This window comes from Geotrypetes seraphini, chromosome 5 (assembly GCF_902459505.1).
Source record: "Geotrypetes seraphini chromosome 5, aGeoSer1.1, whole genome shotgun sequence".
In the NCBI taxonomy this organism is placed as follows: Eukaryota; Metazoa; Chordata; class Amphibia; order Gymnophiona; family Dermophiidae; genus Geotrypetes; species Geotrypetes seraphini.
In genome coordinates this window covers 145690846-145710469 of record NC_047088.1, presented here as the reverse complement: position 1 = coordinate 145710469, position 19624 = coordinate 145690846, and the positions used below count along the sequence as shown (strand labels likewise).

General features: G+C 43.8%; 1 protein-coding gene across 4 annotated transcripts in view; it reads left to right on the top strand.

The window, feature by feature from the left end:
• Positions 1-19624, top strand: part of PARD3B (par-3 family cell polarity regulator beta) — a 1834390-nt gene that overhangs the window by 867918 nt on the left and 946848 nt on the right. For all 4 annotated transcript variants that reach the window (XM_033945029.1, XM_033945028.1, XM_033945030.1 and 1 more), the window contains one exon: positions 15856-16041. In XM_033945029.1, coding sequence (XP_033800920.1) covers positions 15856-16041 — 186 coding nt within the window. The remainder of the gene's footprint in view (positions 1-15855; positions 16042-19624) is intronic.

The following is a 19624-nucleotide window of genomic DNA, read 5'->3' as shown; positions in this document are numbered from 1 at the left end:
ATACTCAGAAGTGGTCATTGCTACTTGGCTCAGAGCCAAAAAGCTTGCATTGGTCTCTGCTTATGCTAAGGCATGGGATCATTTCCAATACTGGTGCATTTAAGAGAAGGCAGAGCCTTTCTCTGTTCTGATCTCCATGGTGTTAGCCTTCCTCCACACTGGCCTTAAGGGGCTTACAGTGGCGTCCCTCAGAGTTCAAGTAGCAGGGCTCAAGAGGCTTTGTTGGCGTCTTATCCTAACATAGCCAGATTTCTAAGCGGACTTTTGCTCTGGCCCCCCGGTAAAACACGTTTCCTTCATGGAACCTTAATGTGGCTTTGCAAGACCTCTAAGGCTTCATACAAGCTGCTAAAAGTAGTGTCCTTGATGGATCTGATCCTCAAGATGGGTTTTATTGTGGCTATTACCTCAGCGAGAAGAGTCTCACAGCAACAGGCTTTTTAAAATTTAATTTAATTTGCCTTTTAACCATTATTCACAAGAACATTCTTGTTACAGTAATACAGAAAGGAATTATAATACTTAAGAAATATAATAAAAAGAGAAAGAAAAATGAATTTTTCATTAGACCACCATAATTAAAGAGGACCCAAGCAAAAAAAAAAAAGTAAGAGATTTGCTTAGTATGAAAATTAAATACAGAAGTAAGGCATAACAGTTATCACACTCTCACTTCTTCACATTATTGATAAAAAGTCTCTTTATATCATTCAGGGCTTTGATAAGATTTAATGCTAAGAAATGTAACGTCATGTATTTGGACTGCAAAAACTGGAAGGAATGGTACAGTTTAGGGGTGAATAATTTTTGTGCACAAAACAGGAGCAGGACTTGGGTGTGATAGTATGTGATGATCTTAAGGTGGCCAAACAGGTGAAAAGGCAACAGCAAAAGCTAGAAGGATGCTTGGGTGCATAGGAAGAGGAATGGCCAGTGGGAAAAAGGAGATATTGATGCCCCTGTATAAGATTCTGGTGAAACCTCATTTAGAATATTGTGTACAATTCTGGAGACTGCACCTTCAAAAAGATGTAATCAGGATGGAATTGGTGGTCTTCGTCATAAGGCATATGGGGACAGATTTAAAGATCTCAATCTGTATACTTTGGAGGAAAGATGGGAGAGAGGAGATATGATAGATACAGCTATGTGGCTTAAATATGCATGAGGCAAGTCTCTTTCATTTAAAAGGAAACTGTAATGAGAGTGCATAGGATGAGTTAAGAGATGATAGGCTCAGGAGTAATTTAAGGAAATACTTTTTTACAGAAAGGGTGGTAGATGTGTAGAATAGTCTCTTGATAGAGGTGGTGGCAACAAAGACTGTCTGAATTCAAGAAAGCGTGTGACAGGCATGTGGGATTTTTGGGAGAGGAGAAAATAAATGGATGCTGCAGATGGGCAACCTGTATGGGCCAATTGGCCTTTATCTGCCATCATATTTTTATCAAAAATAACAAAAATAATTGTGTGTTATGTTTGGCGTAACATTTCAAGAGTTTTATTACTGCTCTTTTGAAATTTAACACAATTCAATCACACACCTCTGGTGAATTCTCACAGACACGTCTTCCTCATCTGCCATGATAAAATAAACAAAGTTATTTCTCTTGCTGTGACCCAACAATGAAGACTACAGCAATCCAACTGCAGGTTCAGAGATGTTGATGTATGAGCTTCAGAGGAACCAGTGCAGCATTGCCAAGTCTACATCATGGAAAGAAAAACAGAGACCGTATCATTACTTTTCAATTAGCCCTCGTACAAAGAACATAAATTTTTAATAGTATCAGTACTCTATTTATAAAGAACAATCTTTGAAACAGCCTCAGAGCAAAACATGAGTTGTGGTGGAAGTGCTCCCTGAGTCGACAAAAAAATAAATAAATAATAAAACTAAGAAATATTGAACTTTAATTTAAAGATAATTGTTTTTAAAGATGTTGATATTCAATTATGAGAATTAAATAATAGACCAATGCCAAAGGTGAAGCATAAATCTCATTGGCTATGGACAGTTGAGCTTTTCATTGGCACTGCTGAGTCTTTTAGATTGACACATTAAACAGTTGATATGGGAACCCATTGATGTACATTTATTAGAGCAGTGTCTCCCAAATTTTTTCATGCTGTGGCACACTAAATGTTGTGGCCTTGACTCGAGGCATCCGGAAGTGTGTGGATGTCAACGTGATGTCTGACATCATGCTGATGTCCACGCATGAGCTACTAGTAGGTGAGGGGGAGGTACTGGAAGGGAAGATGTAGGGAGAAAAGAAGAGGTGCTGGCTAACTGCCCACAGAATGTGCCTCTCGCCGCAAGAGGCACATCCTGTAGGCAGTCAGCTGGCACCAGCGGCACACCTGGAATATTGGGCAGCACTGCAGCTGGAGGGAGTGAGAACATTTGATATTTCCGTGATGCAGTCACTAGGTGACGAAACAAGAGCCTTGTTGGAATAACTGCTTTTCTTCACTACAGCATTGTGGATTAGCTGAGACACAATTTCAACATGAACAGCTGTGGGCCCGATTGCAAAAGTCTGTGAGCAAGGATACCAGCTAGTGAAGATAAATAAAACATTTTTCCCTGTTCTTTTTGCTGTTCTTCTTTTGTTTTCCTGTGCACAGTGGTGTTGGTTAATCCATTTTGAAAATAGCATTTTGTACTTTGTGGAGTTTTTTGCCTACGAGACAGAAGCTGACTGGCTTATAACCCATCTGCTATTGAAATAATTTTTTAATGCAGTTGAGGCTTTTTTTCCACTATTAGTAAATGTGCTTCAGTGGTTAGCTTCACCACTAAGCTAATAACATTGAGTATATTTTTGAGATTTAAATGTCTCTATCATATCTCCCCTCTCCCGCACTTCCTCCAAAGTATACAGATTGAGATATTTAAATCTATCCCTATACGCCTTATGATGAAGGCCACACACCATTTTAGTAGCCTTCCTCTGGACCGACTCCATCCTTTTTATATATTTTTGAAGGTGCGGCCTCCAGAATTGTACAAAATATCCTAAATGAGGTCTCACCAAAGTCTTATACAGGGGCATCAATGCCTCCCTTTTCCTACTGGCCATACCTCTCCCTATGCACCCTAGCATCCTTCTAGCTTTTGCCATCACCTTTTCAACCTGTTTGGCTACATTAAGATCATCACATACTCTGACGGAGACTCCAGTAGATAGAACCTAAGCACAGTACCAGGCTGGGTTTTTGGCCCAGAAATATCTAAGAAAAAGGGCCATTTAAATTAAATGATTAATTTATGGAACATGTATGGTTGGGCAGATTGGATAGACCATTTGGATCTTTATCTGCCGTCATTTACTATGTTTCCCTGGGTTTTTGCAGACCAAATGCATGAGCTTTCGTTTCTTAGCATTACATTTTAGCTTCCAAATTTCAGACCATTATTCAGTCTTCACCAGGTTTTTCTTCATGTTATTCACCCCATCTGGGGTGTCTACTCTATTGCAGATTTTGGTATCATCTGCAAAGAGGCAAATCTTACCCGACAGCCCTTCAGCAATATCATTTATACAAATGTTAAAAAGAACAGAACTTTGAGGCACATCATTGGTAACATCCCTCTCCTTAGAGTGATCTCCAATGAACATTACCCTCTGTCACCTTCCATTCAATCAGTTATTGACCCAGCCCGCCACTTTGGGACCCATCCTGAGGGCACTCAGTTTATTTATTAGACATCACATATTCTGGTGTAGTATTCTTTGCACTCACAGAAATAATGGCAGGCTGTATGTTTACATACCAATTCAGTTAAGATTTCTGAACCACTTACTGAGTTATGATAGTCCTTAGTATCAGGCTTTTACTTACTTAATGCCTTCCACTACCTTTGTATTGTTCACCTAAGTAGAGACTGTTTATCAGCAAGAAACATTTCTATTGTAATCTTTTAAAATATTCAAAGCTTTCCTCTTTGTTCCTATTCTTTTTTCATTTTCTTTGCTGTTCCTGATACCATGTGTTGTAGAATATAAGGATAAGATAAGAAAAAAAGAATACCTATTGAGAGCTCTTATTTGATCTTCTCCTTATTCTTTGGAGGTTTCTTGTTCATTTATAAAAATCATCTGTTGTAGAGACATTTTATGGAAATATTCAATTAAAAATGTGCTGAAAGAGACGAGGATACTAGTGCTGTTCTATAAACAGCCAGTACACATAGCTGAAAAGCCTCTTAGCTTTTGATCAAATTACCGCAGGGATGAAGGAATAAGGTTGAGCCATTGCTCTTTAACCTATTGGATGGCTTGTGTGAATGTCTTCTTTCCTTAGCAAGCCTTTAAAGATACAGCCCCTCCAGTGCCAGCTATTTTCTCATTCTCTCAGCACTGAATAGCTCCTAAAGGAGTTTGTATCTCTTATCAGTGCTGAGCAGCCAAGCAAGGGACAGCCATCATATTGAGAAGCCATGATAGTGTACTGGTCAAGGGTATCAGGCAGATAACGAAGGGCTCCCTATGTTTAGTAAGAAATTTTATATTTGAAAGCTTATCTTTTGGCCAAGAACAATATGCATAAAATATACGGCCTTTCTGTAGCAAAGGAGATGTGTATTGAATGATCACAAATCCACAAATTAAAAAAGTGCATTGGTCAACAGAAACATAAGCACAAAAAAATGAATTTGAAACCATTCCTCTCAGGGGCTTAGAAAACTGGATTAAATATTGAGCAAACATTAATTACCATATAAAATGCAAAGAAGAAATCTAAAAAGAAAAAATAAAAAGCTTTTCATATTCACTTATTGGTTTTCTTCTTTTGACTGACAATATTAATAATTATATTATCTGCCTAAGTAAACCTTGCAATTGTGATAGTCTTTCTTGTAGTTCACATACGAGTTTGTAAAAAATGTACCATTGATTAAAAATGTAAGAAATGAAGGCAGATAAACATCATATGACCTATCCAGTCTGCTCACCCATCCAACCAGTCTACTATCCCTTCCTCACATTAGAGACCTAATCAGGCTCATAATAAAAAGAACATAGATATCCAAAAAAGCTTCCTAAATCAGCACTTGGATGTCCAAGTGCTGATAATCAAAATTGTCTTTCTGTACGTCTAGTGAGTTGTTCCAGCCTCTGTACATTCAGAACACAAGATGGGTGTGGTAGAGGCACGTTATGGGCAGCATTGGGCGGTCTCAAGGGTGAGTTAGACATGGACGTCTTGCAGTGATGATCAAACATTTTGCAAGACATCCTGGATGGAACATATACGTTTGGAACTAGACCTGTTTTAGAAGGGTCTAAGTGCCTGAACTGACCAGATGACCACTACATGCATCAAGGTAAGATATCCCCACACTCCCCCAGTGCTCACTGACCCCCCTCACACCCACAAAGATCAGAATACAAACATACATACCTGTCTCCAGAACTTCAGCACCTGGTATAGGAAAGCTTACCAAAGCTGCACAAAGTATTCTGGTGGGTGGGCTAGTGAACCATAAAGAGGAGTAGTAAGTCCCATAAGTCACTCTAACCGCTACATTTATGGTGGAAAATGTGAGCCCACCAAACCCTACTCTACTATCATATAGGTACTACCTGCAGGCATAAAGGCTATTGAGGTTGTAGGCAGGTGGGTATAGTGGGTTTTAGAGGTGTTTTGTGGGCTCAGCATAACCTATAAGGGAGTCCTGGTGAGATGTTTATCTGGTACCCTTAATGTGAAGTTCACAGCTGTGCCCTCTAAGATCCTCACTGCTCTGTTGCCATGTCTGGGTAGCCAGTCCATTACAGGACTGGCCCCTCCCATGTCCAAATGGTCTTCTTCTGGGCGTTTGGGACTTGGACAAAATTTTGTTCGAAAATGTGGTATAAAGATGACATCCTGGTGGGCTGGGCGTCCCAGTGGCCTGGATGTCCAAATAGAGGATTTAAATATATATATATACTTAACCCAAGCGTTCTTGAATTCAGATACAATCTTTGTTTTTACCACCTCCACTAGGAGACCATTACATACATCCATAACCCTTCCTGTAAGGGAGTGTTTCTTTAGATTACTCATTAATCTATCTATTTCACCTTCATTTTCTCCCCCCCTTTCATTCCAGAGATTCCTGTCAGTTGAAAGACTCATCTCCTATACATTTATATTATGTTATTGTTAACTAAAAAAAAAAAGTATCTGCATATAGTATATGTAAACTGTTTTGAGTGTACCCATAGAAAGGCGGTATATCAAGTACATGACCCTTTTAACCTATTAGTAACAAGGTCTCATTATATAAACTGGGATCTATGCTAAAACAGCACAAGTTAGTGGTAAAATATGTATTAGCTCACACTAAGTATGTTCTATAGAAGCACAAAATTAGATGGCAGATACAACCCATTATCAAACTTATTATCGTGTATATCTTAGAAAGAACTATAATATTTAGGTAGATACATTTCAGTCACGATTGGATAAAAATATTTCTTTCTTAGAAAGTGTAACATAAAATGCTGATTTCCAAGTGTAAATAGACTCATATAGAATTAGGTCATGCCAAAATTATGTTTGATGCAAGCTGGTATCTTCTTGAACAGTAGATATGCTCAGGACAAAATTTGGGTACAGCATGGACAAAGATGCAGTGTAGGCACATTCTTTATAAAATATGCATGATTGCCACCTAGGTTCTAAAATCCCCCCTTACAGCTTATGAGGCATTATCTAAGACACTCAATAGCTCAGGATCTGCCTGTTTTGTTGATTGGTCCAGTCAAATTTGATTGTCTGACTTTACAGGTTATTGTGATGGCCATTATTAAGGATATCTTAGCACTCCACCGACAAGCTGGGTCTATGGAGAATGCAGTTAGAATGAAGAGTTCTTGGACCTTAAAAGATCTAAATCCACTATTAGACCAAACACATTCTAATAGTAGTATCTGCCTATTTAAGCCAATATACTGAAGTCTGACCTATATGTATTTTGGGACTATGCCAGAGAGACTGATATGGGATGATATCCAGTGTAGCTGTGACAGTTTGTTTATTGCTTACAAAGCTTGAAAGGTGGCGTTCATGATTAGATTGCATTCATGGTTATTTTTCATCCGTCATTCGATATTCTTGAATATACCAATATTCCTACTTTGCAAAATTCATTGCCAGCTTATTATACTCTTCACACAGCTTGGCAAATGCTGTGTTCTGAAAAATGGTGATTTTAGGATGGGGGGACCCCAGGGCATGCAGGGAAACCCCCCAAAATCCAAATTTGAGTACCCCTCAATATCGGCAAACTCTGTGACTCAATGACACCACAGAGATGGTGCACATGGGGAAAGAAAGAAAGGAAAATTGGGCATAGAGAGACGAGTGAGGTAGAGATGCATGGGGAATAAAAGGTTGAGAGGGAGACATTTTGGATATGGTGGTGGAGAGGGCAGATTGAAGGGGATGCAAGGGGGAGGTATGTGGATATAGTGATGGAGGGATAATGTGGCATTATGCTGGAGAGGGGTGATAGAAGGAGAAATGAGCATGGGGTGGTGGGCAGTGGTGAAAAATGCTGCACATGATCTGGGGGATGAGAGAGGGAAAAATGTTGGATGTGGCAGTAGAGAGGGTGGGAGAGATGCCTGGATCTCTCAAGACAGATGGAAAGAGGGAGACATATTGCCAATAGGGGTGGAGGAGAGAAGAAGAAAAGTTGGACTTATGGAGGGACAGAGAGAGAGAGAGAGAGAGAGAGATGTTAATTGGGGAAGAGAATGGGGTCCGGAGGAAAGAAAGCGTACAGGGGGCAGAAATAAATAAATATTGGAAATGCAACAAGAGACTCATGAAATCATCAGACAACAAAGGGAGGAAAAATAATTGTATTTTCAATTTAGTGAACAAAATGTGTCAGTTTTGTGAATTTATATCTACTGTCTATATTTTACTCTATTTTTGTCTATTTTTCTATAGTTGTTACTGATTGCATATTTTAAAGTCATATGCCTTGACCTCTTTGAAAAAAAAAAAATATATATAAATTATAATTAACATTTTCTGTGTGCACAGTGTGCTTTGTGGGTTCTGTTTTTTAATGTTGTGGTTACCATTATGTATTAATAAGATTATATTGTGTGTATATGAAAAATAGATGAAAGAAATTACGTTACATTGAAAGATTAGGGGCTCCTTTTACTAAGGTGCGTTAGTATTTTTAGCGCATCCACAAAATTACCATGTGCTAAACTGTGCGGTACGCTTCTAGAATAACGCCAGCTCAATGCTGGCATTAAGGTCTAGCGTGTGTGGCAAGGTAGCATGCGCTATTCCGCGCATTAAGGCTTTAACACACCTTAGTAAAAGGAGCCCTAGGTTTCTTACCTCTGTTAATCTTCCTTCTTGTAGATCTCCTCTGGAGGCTGAACTAGCGGGTAGTGTATCTATTCCAGTCTTGGCTGCAGAACTTAAAAATAAAACCAACCCCCCCTCTGTGAGGTCACTTGTGCGGCCACAACCCTTGAAGTTCAGTAGGTAGCAAATACAGGAGTATCTAATACAAACAGGAAACACAAGAAAAAGAGAGGGGGTTGCAGGGACTCTCCGCTACAAATCAATGCTGCTCATGATAACCAAATGCATAATCAACAACCGCCAAAAAAAGGCCAAGTTAGAATAATAAAAAAATTGAAACATTTCATACCTGCAAAACTGTGGAACAGGTCACTAAAGAAGACCCAGCCTAAAGAGCAGAAGGGGCACCACCCCAGGACCATTAAAACCCCATAAGCTTACTTAAAAGGACATTCAGGGAAATTTTAATGAGGCTGGTCAAAGAGAGAAAGCCAGCTTACCAGTTACTGGCAGGCGACCTGCAAATTGGACAAAACAGATGGGCGGGAGTTCAGCCTCCAGAGGAGATCTACAAGAAGGAAATTTAGCAGAGGTAAGAAACATAATCTTTCATTCTTGTACAATCCCTCTGGAGGCTGAACTAGCAGGATGTATCAAAGCAGTCCCAAATCTCAAGGGGGGGGGGGGCAATGAGCGTGCCACCAGAAAAGAAGGGCCAAAGACCGCATCACATCAAGCAGGTAAAACCCAGAAAAAGTTTGAAGGGAAACCCACATGACCGCCCAACAAATCTCCTCAGGCAAGACCACATGAGAGTCAGCCCACGAGGAAGCCCTTCCTCCAGTAGAGTGAGCCCTCACCCCAAGGGGAGGCTGCTTCCCCACTGTCTCATGGGCCGTGGAAATTCCCGCATGTAACCAACATGAGAAGGTAGCCTCGGAAGCAGGCCGACCCTGGCATGTGGGTTCCGCCAGGACAAACAGATGGTCTGACAGACAGAAGTCGTTAGTAGCCTCAAGGCATCTCAAAAGGAGACGCCAAACCTCCAGAGACCGCAAGACACGGGTCTTAGACTTGGAACCCGATAGAACAAAAGTGGGTAGCCGAATTACCTGGTTGACATAGACTGCTGACCCCACGTGCAGAAGAAAAGAAGACACGATCCTCAAAACAACTACAGGCTCCGTGATGTGGAGAAAAGGATCCCTGCATGATATAGTCTGAAGTTCCAACAGACCCTGAGTAGAAGCGACCGTCCAGGGGTTCATAGATCAGACGAGCCAGGGAATGGAGAACCAGACTCAGATACCACGGAAGACACAGCAATCACAAGGGAGGCTGTAGCCTTCCTGCCCCCACCCCCATTAAGAAGCTGCAATGCATTTCAATGGCAGCCAGCAATACATAGTGCAAGCATAGGGAGATCAGTACTCAGGAGCTGATTAAACTGGATTTTTCAGGTCTTCTGACCGCTTCACCTTCCCTGTCACCTCAGATCATGACCACCAGGACTCCTCAGGGAAATCAGGGAAGACACGCGGCGCAGTTCCGATCCCGGCGTACCTCCTCGGAACCGCAGAAGCCTGCACTCTACCCCTTTGTGGATGAACCAAGGGAGAGATGGCTCCTGATCCTGGAGACCCGATCCAATCTGCAGGCTGTGCAGAGGGCTTACTGCAGTTTCAGGCTTACAGAGCACCCTCCAGAAGCAGACAAACTTTAAAATGTCTGCGATCTCCCATTTGCACAGAGCTGATCCACAGCACGTGGGCAAACCTGCGGTACCGAAGAAAATAAAAGACTAGGACTTGAGAAATAAAATCACGAGCAGAAGAAAACTAGAAATTCTCAGCAAGGCTGCAGAAACAAACTGAATTTCAAGGGGAGTGGCCGCACAGGTGACTTCTCAGAGGGGGTTGGTTTTATTTTTAAGTTCTGCAGCCAAGGCTAGAATAGATGCAGTACCCGCTAGTTCAGCCTCCAGAGGGATTGCACAAGAATCAGTGCTATTATTATGGGTGGGTGGGCTGGAGTGGAGCTTGGGCGGGGTACTTGGTTGGTATTTGTTAGGCTTAGGGTGTACTTGGCTTGAAGAAGTTGAGAAACAATGGTAGACGCCATACTATCTGATGCACAAAGTTTTATGGATCTTAGTGGAACAAAAAGTGCACATTGAATCCAGTAATTTATGTTGATCTTTGTTGTGAAATTGGTACTTTAGCATATACAATATACTTGAGCAAATCTACATTCATTCTGGTAAGCAGTATGGGATAGGTTTAAAACCATTTTTAATATTAATGTTTCAGTATCTTATAAAATAGCTATACTGTATTGTGTTTCTTGTGCTTATCTGAACACCTTAATGACAATAATATGAAACTATTTAACATGCTATTGCTTGTACATTAAAAACTGTACTAAAAAAGTGGAAAGACAATCAAGTGAATTTAATGTTTTGGTAGAACCCCCGTATGCATAATTTCTGCTTGGATGAACTGTGGCAGGGGAACAGTTTCAAGGAATCCACAAACAGCTCTAGAGGATTGCTGCCATGCCAGCAACCCATTTGAATCTTAAAAGATGAGGGGAGCTTTATAACAGGGTTGGGAGAAGGAAAGGACTTCCCAGACCATAGGCACCCCCTAAAGCTGTGAAATCCAGGGCAGTTCCCCTGGTTGCTCTTCCATCTTAACAACAGTCCTGATTATAACCACACCACTGTTGAATAGTTCTACTTTTTATTGAAATTGACGTCTTCCCATAGTGGGCTCCTTTTACGAAGCTGCGTTAGCGGTTTAACGTGCTTAATAGCACACACTAAACTGTCGGCCGCGCTAGACGCCAACGCCAGCATTGAGCTGGCGTTAGTTCTAGCCGTGTAGCGTGGGTTTAGCGCGCACTAAAAAGCTGCGTGTGCTAAAACCATTAACGCAGCTTCGTAAAAGGAGCCCTATATGTCTATATATACTTTTTATATTTTACTGCCACTTCAGTGAATATGTTTTTTTTTTGTATTTTGTTACTGTATTGCTTAGAAAAAAAATCATGGCACATATTTATTGAATATTGCTAATAGAGAATGACACGGTGACAAATTTTGTCACTGTTCCCGTCCCCGCGGATAACCGCGGGAAATAATTCCATGTCATTTTCTAGTATCTATTTCGACCTTGGTCCTTCTACACCAGCATTCTTCAAAGCAAAGCTTGCGGGTCAGTGGTTGTGGCCATTCATACTTTTGTTTCTTCCCTCTCTCCTTAAAGAATGACATGAAAATGGTTTCCCGTGGTTATCCGCGGGGACGGGGACGGTGATGAATTTTGTCACCGTGTCATTCTCTAATTGCTAAGATCTTACCACACAGCCAAATTTAAATAATGACTAATTGTTTCTAAATAAACACTACTAGAAAAATAATCAGATTTGAATGCAAGATAAGTTTAAAGGATTGTATAAGCTATTTCTTTCCGGCACTAAAGGAGTTAACAAAAAATAGGAGTTATATTCTACTAAAAAAGCAGGCAGAACAGAGCAAATGTCATTCTGCAGATGGCTGACCTCTTACCTTCTATTTGTTACAAATTCATACAAAATTGCTGGAATCACGAATGAAGCCTCTTAATGCTGTGATGCTCACAACTGAGAAGAGTACAATGCTTCATAGTAAAACCCAAAGTATAATAAACCTCATAACAGAAATATTTTCTCCCAGCATAATTATTTCTTGCTGTTTTGTTACAGCTGTCACACACTATTATTTTTTTAAAAAAATGTCATGCTATTATTATTATTATTATTTTTTTTTTAAACCTTTATATGTAAAGAAACTGTGATGTCTTGATCCACAGGCAGACCATTTGGAGGCTTAAAACTTGGCCTGATTCTTTCCAACCCTGTGCAATAAAAAAGGCATTGAATCAGCTCAAAGAAGACCTAGTAGCAACTAAGGGACAATTCTCTTTCCCTGCCCTCCTAATTCTATATAATGAATCAAAAGTTATTAATCAACTAGGTGGCTAAATTTTGGTATTCAAACAAAAGTCAAGTGCCAAAGGGGGAGGGTGTGTGTGTGAAACACCAGTTAGACGCTTCTGTAATCAGGTGCATTTATATAGCTTGATGCCTATGGGCTAGATTCACAAACCCACCGATCAAGTCCCGACCACTTAGCGACCCCATTTCCCTCTGACCCAATTCACTCGTAGCCGATCATCATCCAATCTGAACCGCACATGCAAATGAGGGGAAATGGCATGTAAAGTAGGTAGGCAGCGATTCACTAACAAAAACTTTGAACACCGAGTGGGCTGGCCGATCAACAAAGAAGCTACTGCTGGGGTCATTTCCGACTTCATCTCCTGCTCTCTACCCCGACTCTCCTGCTCTCGCTGCCCCCGACTCTCCTGCTTTCTCTGCCCTGACTTTCCAGCTCTCTGCCCCCGACTCTCCTGCTTTCTGCTAGCCCAAAGAGGGAAGGCTTCGGGACTGGGCCAGCACTTATCTGCCAAAAAAACTGGGGAGGAAATATACACCAGGTGAACTAGAGGACAGGGAGTGCAAGAAAGTAAAAAGGAAACAGAATCTCTCAGTGATCATCCTTATATTTTCTCCTTTCAAAGTGCATGAGGAGTGAGCGACAGAAGTGGGAAGCATGGGCTGAGGTAACAGGCTGGGAGAGGTTTAGAAAGGGATACACGCACGCTTGGACACTGGCACTTTTCACTAGCCATGCGCTGGTAGAAAGCGGAAGAACACTGGACTGCTCCTCTGAAGAAACTAGTGCTGCACGTAATGCACACTTTCCATCGCATTACCAACAATTTATAGATAACCGCTGTCTGGTAAACTTCTCGTCTTCTGCTCTATTGCTTTTTCAAACCAAATCCCCAGTAGGACCCAAAAGGAAATTTATTTAATCTAGACTACTCTCTCTGCCCCGACTTTCCAGCTCTCTGCCCCCAACTCTCCTGCTCTCTTTCTGCCCTGACTTTCCAGCTCTCTGCCCCCAGCTCTCCTGCTCTCTTTCTGCCCTGACTTTCCAGCTCTCTGCCCCCGACTCTCCTGGCCTTCCCCTGTAGTGTGAGCCCATGGGTTTAAAGTAGGTTAAAAACATGGGCTCGCTATAAAAAGTTTTAAAAAAGTAAAGTAAAAAAAAGTCACTGCTCTGTGGGCATGTACAGACCATCTAAAGATGGTCTGCGCATGCATTTGGATCACTATTCAGTGAGCCATGCAGTCAGTTGGGGGCGTGATTCTAAGCATTTGCATGAGGACGCTTCGTAAATCAGCCCCCCGCCCACGGATCGCATCGCTCATAGATCGGATCCAATCCGTGGGCTTAGTGAATCTAGCCCTAAGTGTTCTAATGTGTGACTGCAAAGGGGGCATTCACATGGGAGGGATAAACATCGGTTATAGATTTTCTAACTATTTAAGCACACGTTTTATTAAACATTTGTACTTAGGCACCTAACTGCTGCATTTAGGTGTGCCCATTTACACCCGCCATAGAGCAAGCAAATGCGATTGCACCTAATTGCTGATTTAGGCGAGGGACTCTTCTGTCTGCCTGCTTAGGCTAAACATAGAAATGTGATGGCAGATAAAGGCGAAATGGCCCATCCAATCTGCCCATCCAAAGCATCCACCATCTCCTTCTCTTCCTAAGAGATTTCAATATGTATACTTTGGAGGAAAGGCAGGTGAGGGGAGATATGATAGAGACATTTAAATATCTAATGGCATAAATGTGCATGAGGCGAGTCTGTCATTTGAAAGGAAACTTTGGAATGAGAGGGCTTAGGATGAAATTAGGCCCAGGAATAATCTAAGAAAATACTTTTTTACAGAAAGGGTTGTAGATGCATGGAATAGTCTCCCGGTAGAGGTGGTGGAGACAGCCTGTGTATGAATTCTGTGGATTAGGTACATAAATATACCATTATAGAATACACTAACTTACCACCTAGGTTTTGAGGCCCTGATTCTTCAAAGTGCGTCTCGATTTTAGGCAGCTGTAGGCGTCCTACAGCTGTCTAATCAGCCAATCGGAATGCACATTTAAAAAAAAAAATGCTCCCCAGGCAGGCCGCCTATATTGAAGGCGCCTCCAGGAGCCCAGGGAGGCCCGCAAGACGCCTAAGCTCGCCTAAAGGCCTTAGGCGAACCTAGGCGGCCCTACGCGTCTCCCTAGTAGAAGAAGAGACGCTTAAAATGTAGGCCAGCAAAATGCTGGTCTACATTGTAAGTAGATGCAGCCGCTATACTGATCGCGGCAAGGGATCTCTCTGCTGCAATAAGTATAGCGGCCGCGGCCACCTGTCCCATCACCGGCAGGAGGATGCCCAACTCCTCCTGTCGGAACCCCGAACCCCCTCCCCCCCAAACTCGTAATCGCCGACAGGATGATGCCCAACTCCTCCTGCCGGAAAGCCCGACGACCCCCCGTCTCAACTAATCTCCCTCCCCCAACTAACCTTTAAATGTTGGTCGGCTGGACGGGTCTTGCTGCTGTGCAGCCGACAGGCCCACCTCGTGGAAATGAGATGGGCCCGCCCCTTTCCGGCCCATCCCCGCTAAATCTAAGGCCTGATTGGCCCAGGCTAGGCACCTGGGCCAATCAGGCCTTAGGATTAGTGGGGATGGGCGGACTCGCTATGCCTAAGGCCTGATTGGTCCAGGCTTCTAGAGCATGGGCCAATCAGGCCTTACATTTAGCGGGGATGGGCCGGGAAGGGGCGGGCCCGTCTCATTTCCACGAGGCGGGCCTGTCGGCTGGACGACAGCAAGACCTGTCCAGCCGACCAACATTTAAAGGTTAGTTGGGGGAGGGAGATTAGTTGGGACGGGGGGTCGTCGGGCTTTCCGGCAGGAGGAGTTGGGCATCCTCCTGTCGGCCATTACGAGTTTGGGGGGGAGGGGGGTTCGGGGTTCCGACAGGAGGAGTTGGGCATCCTCCTGTCGGCGATTACCAGTTTGGGGGGAGGGGGAGTTCGGGGTTCGGGGTTCCGACAGGAGGAGTTGGGCATCCTCCTGCCGGTGATGGGACAGGCGGCCGCGGCCGCTATACTTATTGCAGCAGGGAGAGACCCCTTGCAGCGATAAGTGTAGTGACTATGTCTAATTTAACCCGATTCTCTAACCGGCGTCTGTACCATGGACGCTGGTTACAGAATTGGAGTTTAGTGTAGGACCGATTCTGTATAGGACACCTCTCCTGGGCGTCCTATACAGAATCAGGGCCTGAGTGCCTAACTTTTAGTGCTTTTTCTAGAATATGCACTCTATGAATCTTTGAATATCTTACCACCACCCCCACAAACAGTAAATCCTAAGCTCTAGTTGGCAAATAATTTCAGTTGATATACTTATTCACTTGTTATAAAGCAAGTGGGTTAACAGTCTTTTGGACTCCAAAATAAAGAGTATAATATTTAGTTGCATAATAATACTGTTCGTAAAGACATTTTTTTTTGTTTTGCTTTCTTCTACCTAATTCTTCTGTATTTCATTCAATAGAAAGGAGAATCTGATTGCAGCATTCCTTGCTTCGAGAATACCTCCCAGTTAACTTTTGAAATACCTCTGAATGATTCAGGATCTGCTGGACTTGGTGTGAGCTTAAAAGGGAACAAATCCCGAGATACTGGAGCTGATTTAGGAATATTTATCAAGTCTGTTATCCATGGAGGAGCTGCATATAAGGTATGGAACAGAGATATTCATATTTATGTAGTGGTATTTCCTGAAGGATAAAGAAAAGTAGTGAAAATATTTTATGTCCAATATTTACTAGAAATGGAAAATAACTTGATGGTTAGAGTAGAGGGCTAAGATTCAGGGGAATCCAACTGCAGCTCCTTGTGATTTTGGGCAAGCCACTTAGCTCCTCCACTCCCCATTGCTTGAGGCACATACTTAGATTGTGAGCCTTCCAGTGACAGAAAAAAAAACTAATGTATCCAAATGTATGCCATGTCTATAGATTTCAAACTTGTAGGCAGAATATAAAAAATTTAAATAAAATAAATAGGGCTGAACATAAACAATTTATATTGTTTTATTGATCAAAATTAAAACTGTTAATTGCACGATTACAACAATTTATTATTTCTATAGCACGCAGCACTGCACTTTGTACATGCAAGAGACAGTCCCTGTTCAGAAGAGCTTACACATGATAAAAGGGGAGTCAGAACATAGGCCTAGATTCACTAACCCTCCAATCCGTGTGCGATCCGTTTCCGTTTGCATGCAGGCTGACAAATTCACTAAAGGCCTGCATGCAAATGGTGACGATTGTTAACATGCCCCCTATCCACGGCCAGGATTACTAGAGAGTGATCCCCGCTCATGTGCACACCCTGACAGTAGTGACAGGAGAAGCAGCCTCCTGTCACTGCTGTCAGGGCTCAGCCCCGATCTCTCCTGCCTGCCCAGCTCTGCCCTGATCTCTCTTGCCTGTTCACCGGACTCTCCTGCCCTCTGCCGCCGTTCTCTGCAGTGCAAGCCCATGGTTTTAAAGCGGGCCTGCACTGCAGGGAAAGGCGGCAGAGAGCAGGAGAGTCCGGCGAGCAGGCAAGAGAGATCGGGGCGGAGCAGGGCAAGCAGAAGAGCCTAGACTAGCCCCACCCACCGGCCCGACACACCAGCCCTGCCTGACCACCCCCCACTGCCTCACCCATGACCGGCCCACCGGCCCCACCGCCTCACCCATGATCGCCACAGCCCTCGCCCTCCGTCCCTGCGACCGGTACGGCACGACCCACCCACCCCTGGCACCAAAACGTTGGGATCAGGAGGAGTGCTAAGTCCCTCCTGCTCCTAGTTCTCCCACCCCCGGCCCACCCCGCATACCTTTAAAATAGTTGGGAGCAGGAGGAGTGCCCGGTCCCTTCTGCTCCTTGGGACCAGGCTCCCTCAATCTTCGGGAGCAGAAGGGGTGCCCGGACCCTCCTGCTGCTAGGCCAATCTTTGGGAGCAGGAGGGGTGCCCGGACTCTCCTGCTCCTAGGCCAATCTTCGGGAGCAGGAGGAAAGTCCTCCCACTCCTGCTCCTCTGGCTGCCGCCCAATAGCGGACTTAGGCTCCACCCCGGCACATCATCTGATGCACGGGGAGGGGCCTAAGACACTGATTGGCTGAGGCACCTCGGGCTCTTTCAGAGGTGCTTCAGCCAATCAGTGCCTTAGGCCCCTCCCTGGACATCAGATGATGTGCTGGGGCGGGGCCTAAGGCTGCTATTGGGCGGCAGCCAGAGGAGCAGAATTGGGATGACTTTCCTCCTGCTCTGGAAGATTGGCCTAAGAGCAGGAGGGTGCAGGCAGTCCTCCTGCTCCCAAAGATGGAGGGAGCCTGGTCCCAAGGAGCAGGAGAGACCAGGCACCCCTCCTGCTCCCAACTATTTTAAAGGTATGCGGGGTGGGCTGGGCCTGACCACCTGGGCCGACCAGGGGTGGGCAGGGGGTTAGGAGGCCTAGGAGCAGGAGGGACTGAGCACCCCTCCTGCTCCTAACTTTTTGGTGCCGGGGGTAGGTGAGCCATGCTGGGAGGGGGACGAGGGCCGTATCGGTCGGGGGTTGGGGGCGGCCGTGCTGCAGCAGCATAGGCAATGTGGGTTTTTTAGGGGGGGTTTAGTGCTTATGGCAGAAGGGAGTTGGCATCCCTCCTGCTTGGGGGGGCATGTTTTTTATGGGGCAAATATTTTGCGTGTGTAACACACGCAAAATATTTATGCCATGGAAAAAAATGAATAAAAAAGACAGACAGGCCTATCAAAAAACCTGCAGACCTGACGGTAACTCAGTTACCGACAGGTCTGCAGCAGTCGGGTTTGCTAATAGTAAAACCCGATTCAAAATAGCCAAGCAATTGTTAGTGAATCAATCGCTTGGTTATTTTGCATGGGAGGGTCGGGATCGGATCGCTACAGGTGTTAGTGAATGGGGTTGGAAGGAAATTTGGTCGCAAAGGGCTCGCAAACCGATTTGCTTAGTGAATTTGGGCCATAGTGCTCATGTAGGGAATTAGAGGGGGCTGAAGAGGTTAATTATATAAAGATTCAATTAAATAAATTAAAACAAATTAAATAAAGATTAATTGCATAAAGTGTCCCTCTCACATTTCCTCTTGTATTGTACAAGATATAGACAATAGGTGTAAATTCTCAAAACTGACATATTTCAGTTACAAAACTGAAAATAGAATAATTTATTTTACCTTTGGTGATTTTATTTATCACCTCACTCCATGTCTCTGGTTTTGATTCCTTCTGTCAGTGTTCTGAATTCTGTTTCCTGGGCATTTTATCCATTCACTATTTTTCTCTCCTTTCTTTTTCACTTCTTGCCCTATATCCATTTTTCACATTCACCTTTGTTCCATTTTCTTCCTCCTTCTCAAATCTACCTAGTTTCCATCTTTTCCCTACACTTCTCTCTGGGCAGCAGTTTCCTTCCTCTCTTTTCCCTTTTCCTCCTTCCATGTGCAGAATTTATTTCTTTCCATTAATGTACACAGATGGATCAAGCACTGGCTGTCAGGTAGACTACAGAGGGTCGGAGTAAAGGGCCAATATTCTGACTGGCGGGGAGTCACGAGCGGTGTGCCGCAGGGATCGGTGCTGGGGCCGCTACTCTTCAACATATTTATCAATGACCTGGAAACGGAGGCAAAGTGTGAGGTTATAAAATTTGCAGACGATACCAAGCTCTGCGCCAGAGTTAGGACCAGGGAGGAGTCTGAGGAACTGCAAAGGGACCTCGATAAGCTGGAGGACTGGGCAAACAAATGGCAAATGCACTTTAACGTAGATAAATGCAAGGTCATGCACATAGGGAAAAAGAACCCGTTGTTCGAGTATAAAATGGGGGGGAGATTGCTGGAAGACACCGGACTTGAGAGAGACTTGGGTGTGCTAGTGGATCCATCCATGAAACCATCCGCACAGTGTGCAGCAGCCTCGAAGAAAGCCAACAGGATGCTGGGCATCATCAAGAGGGGCATATCAACCAGGACGCGGGAAGTCATCATGCCGCTGTATCGAGCGATGGTGTGCCCACATCTGGAATACTGCGTTCAATATTGGTCGCCGCACTTCAAGAAGGACATGGCAGTTCTTGAGAGAGTCCAAAGGAGGGCAACAAAACTGGTAAGAGGGCTGGAAAACTTCCCATATGCTGAGAGGTTGGATAAACTGGGGCTCTTCTCTCTGGAAAAAAGGAGGCTCAGGGGGGATATGATAGAGACCTTCAAAATACTTAGGGGCATAGAGAGGGTGGACAGGGACA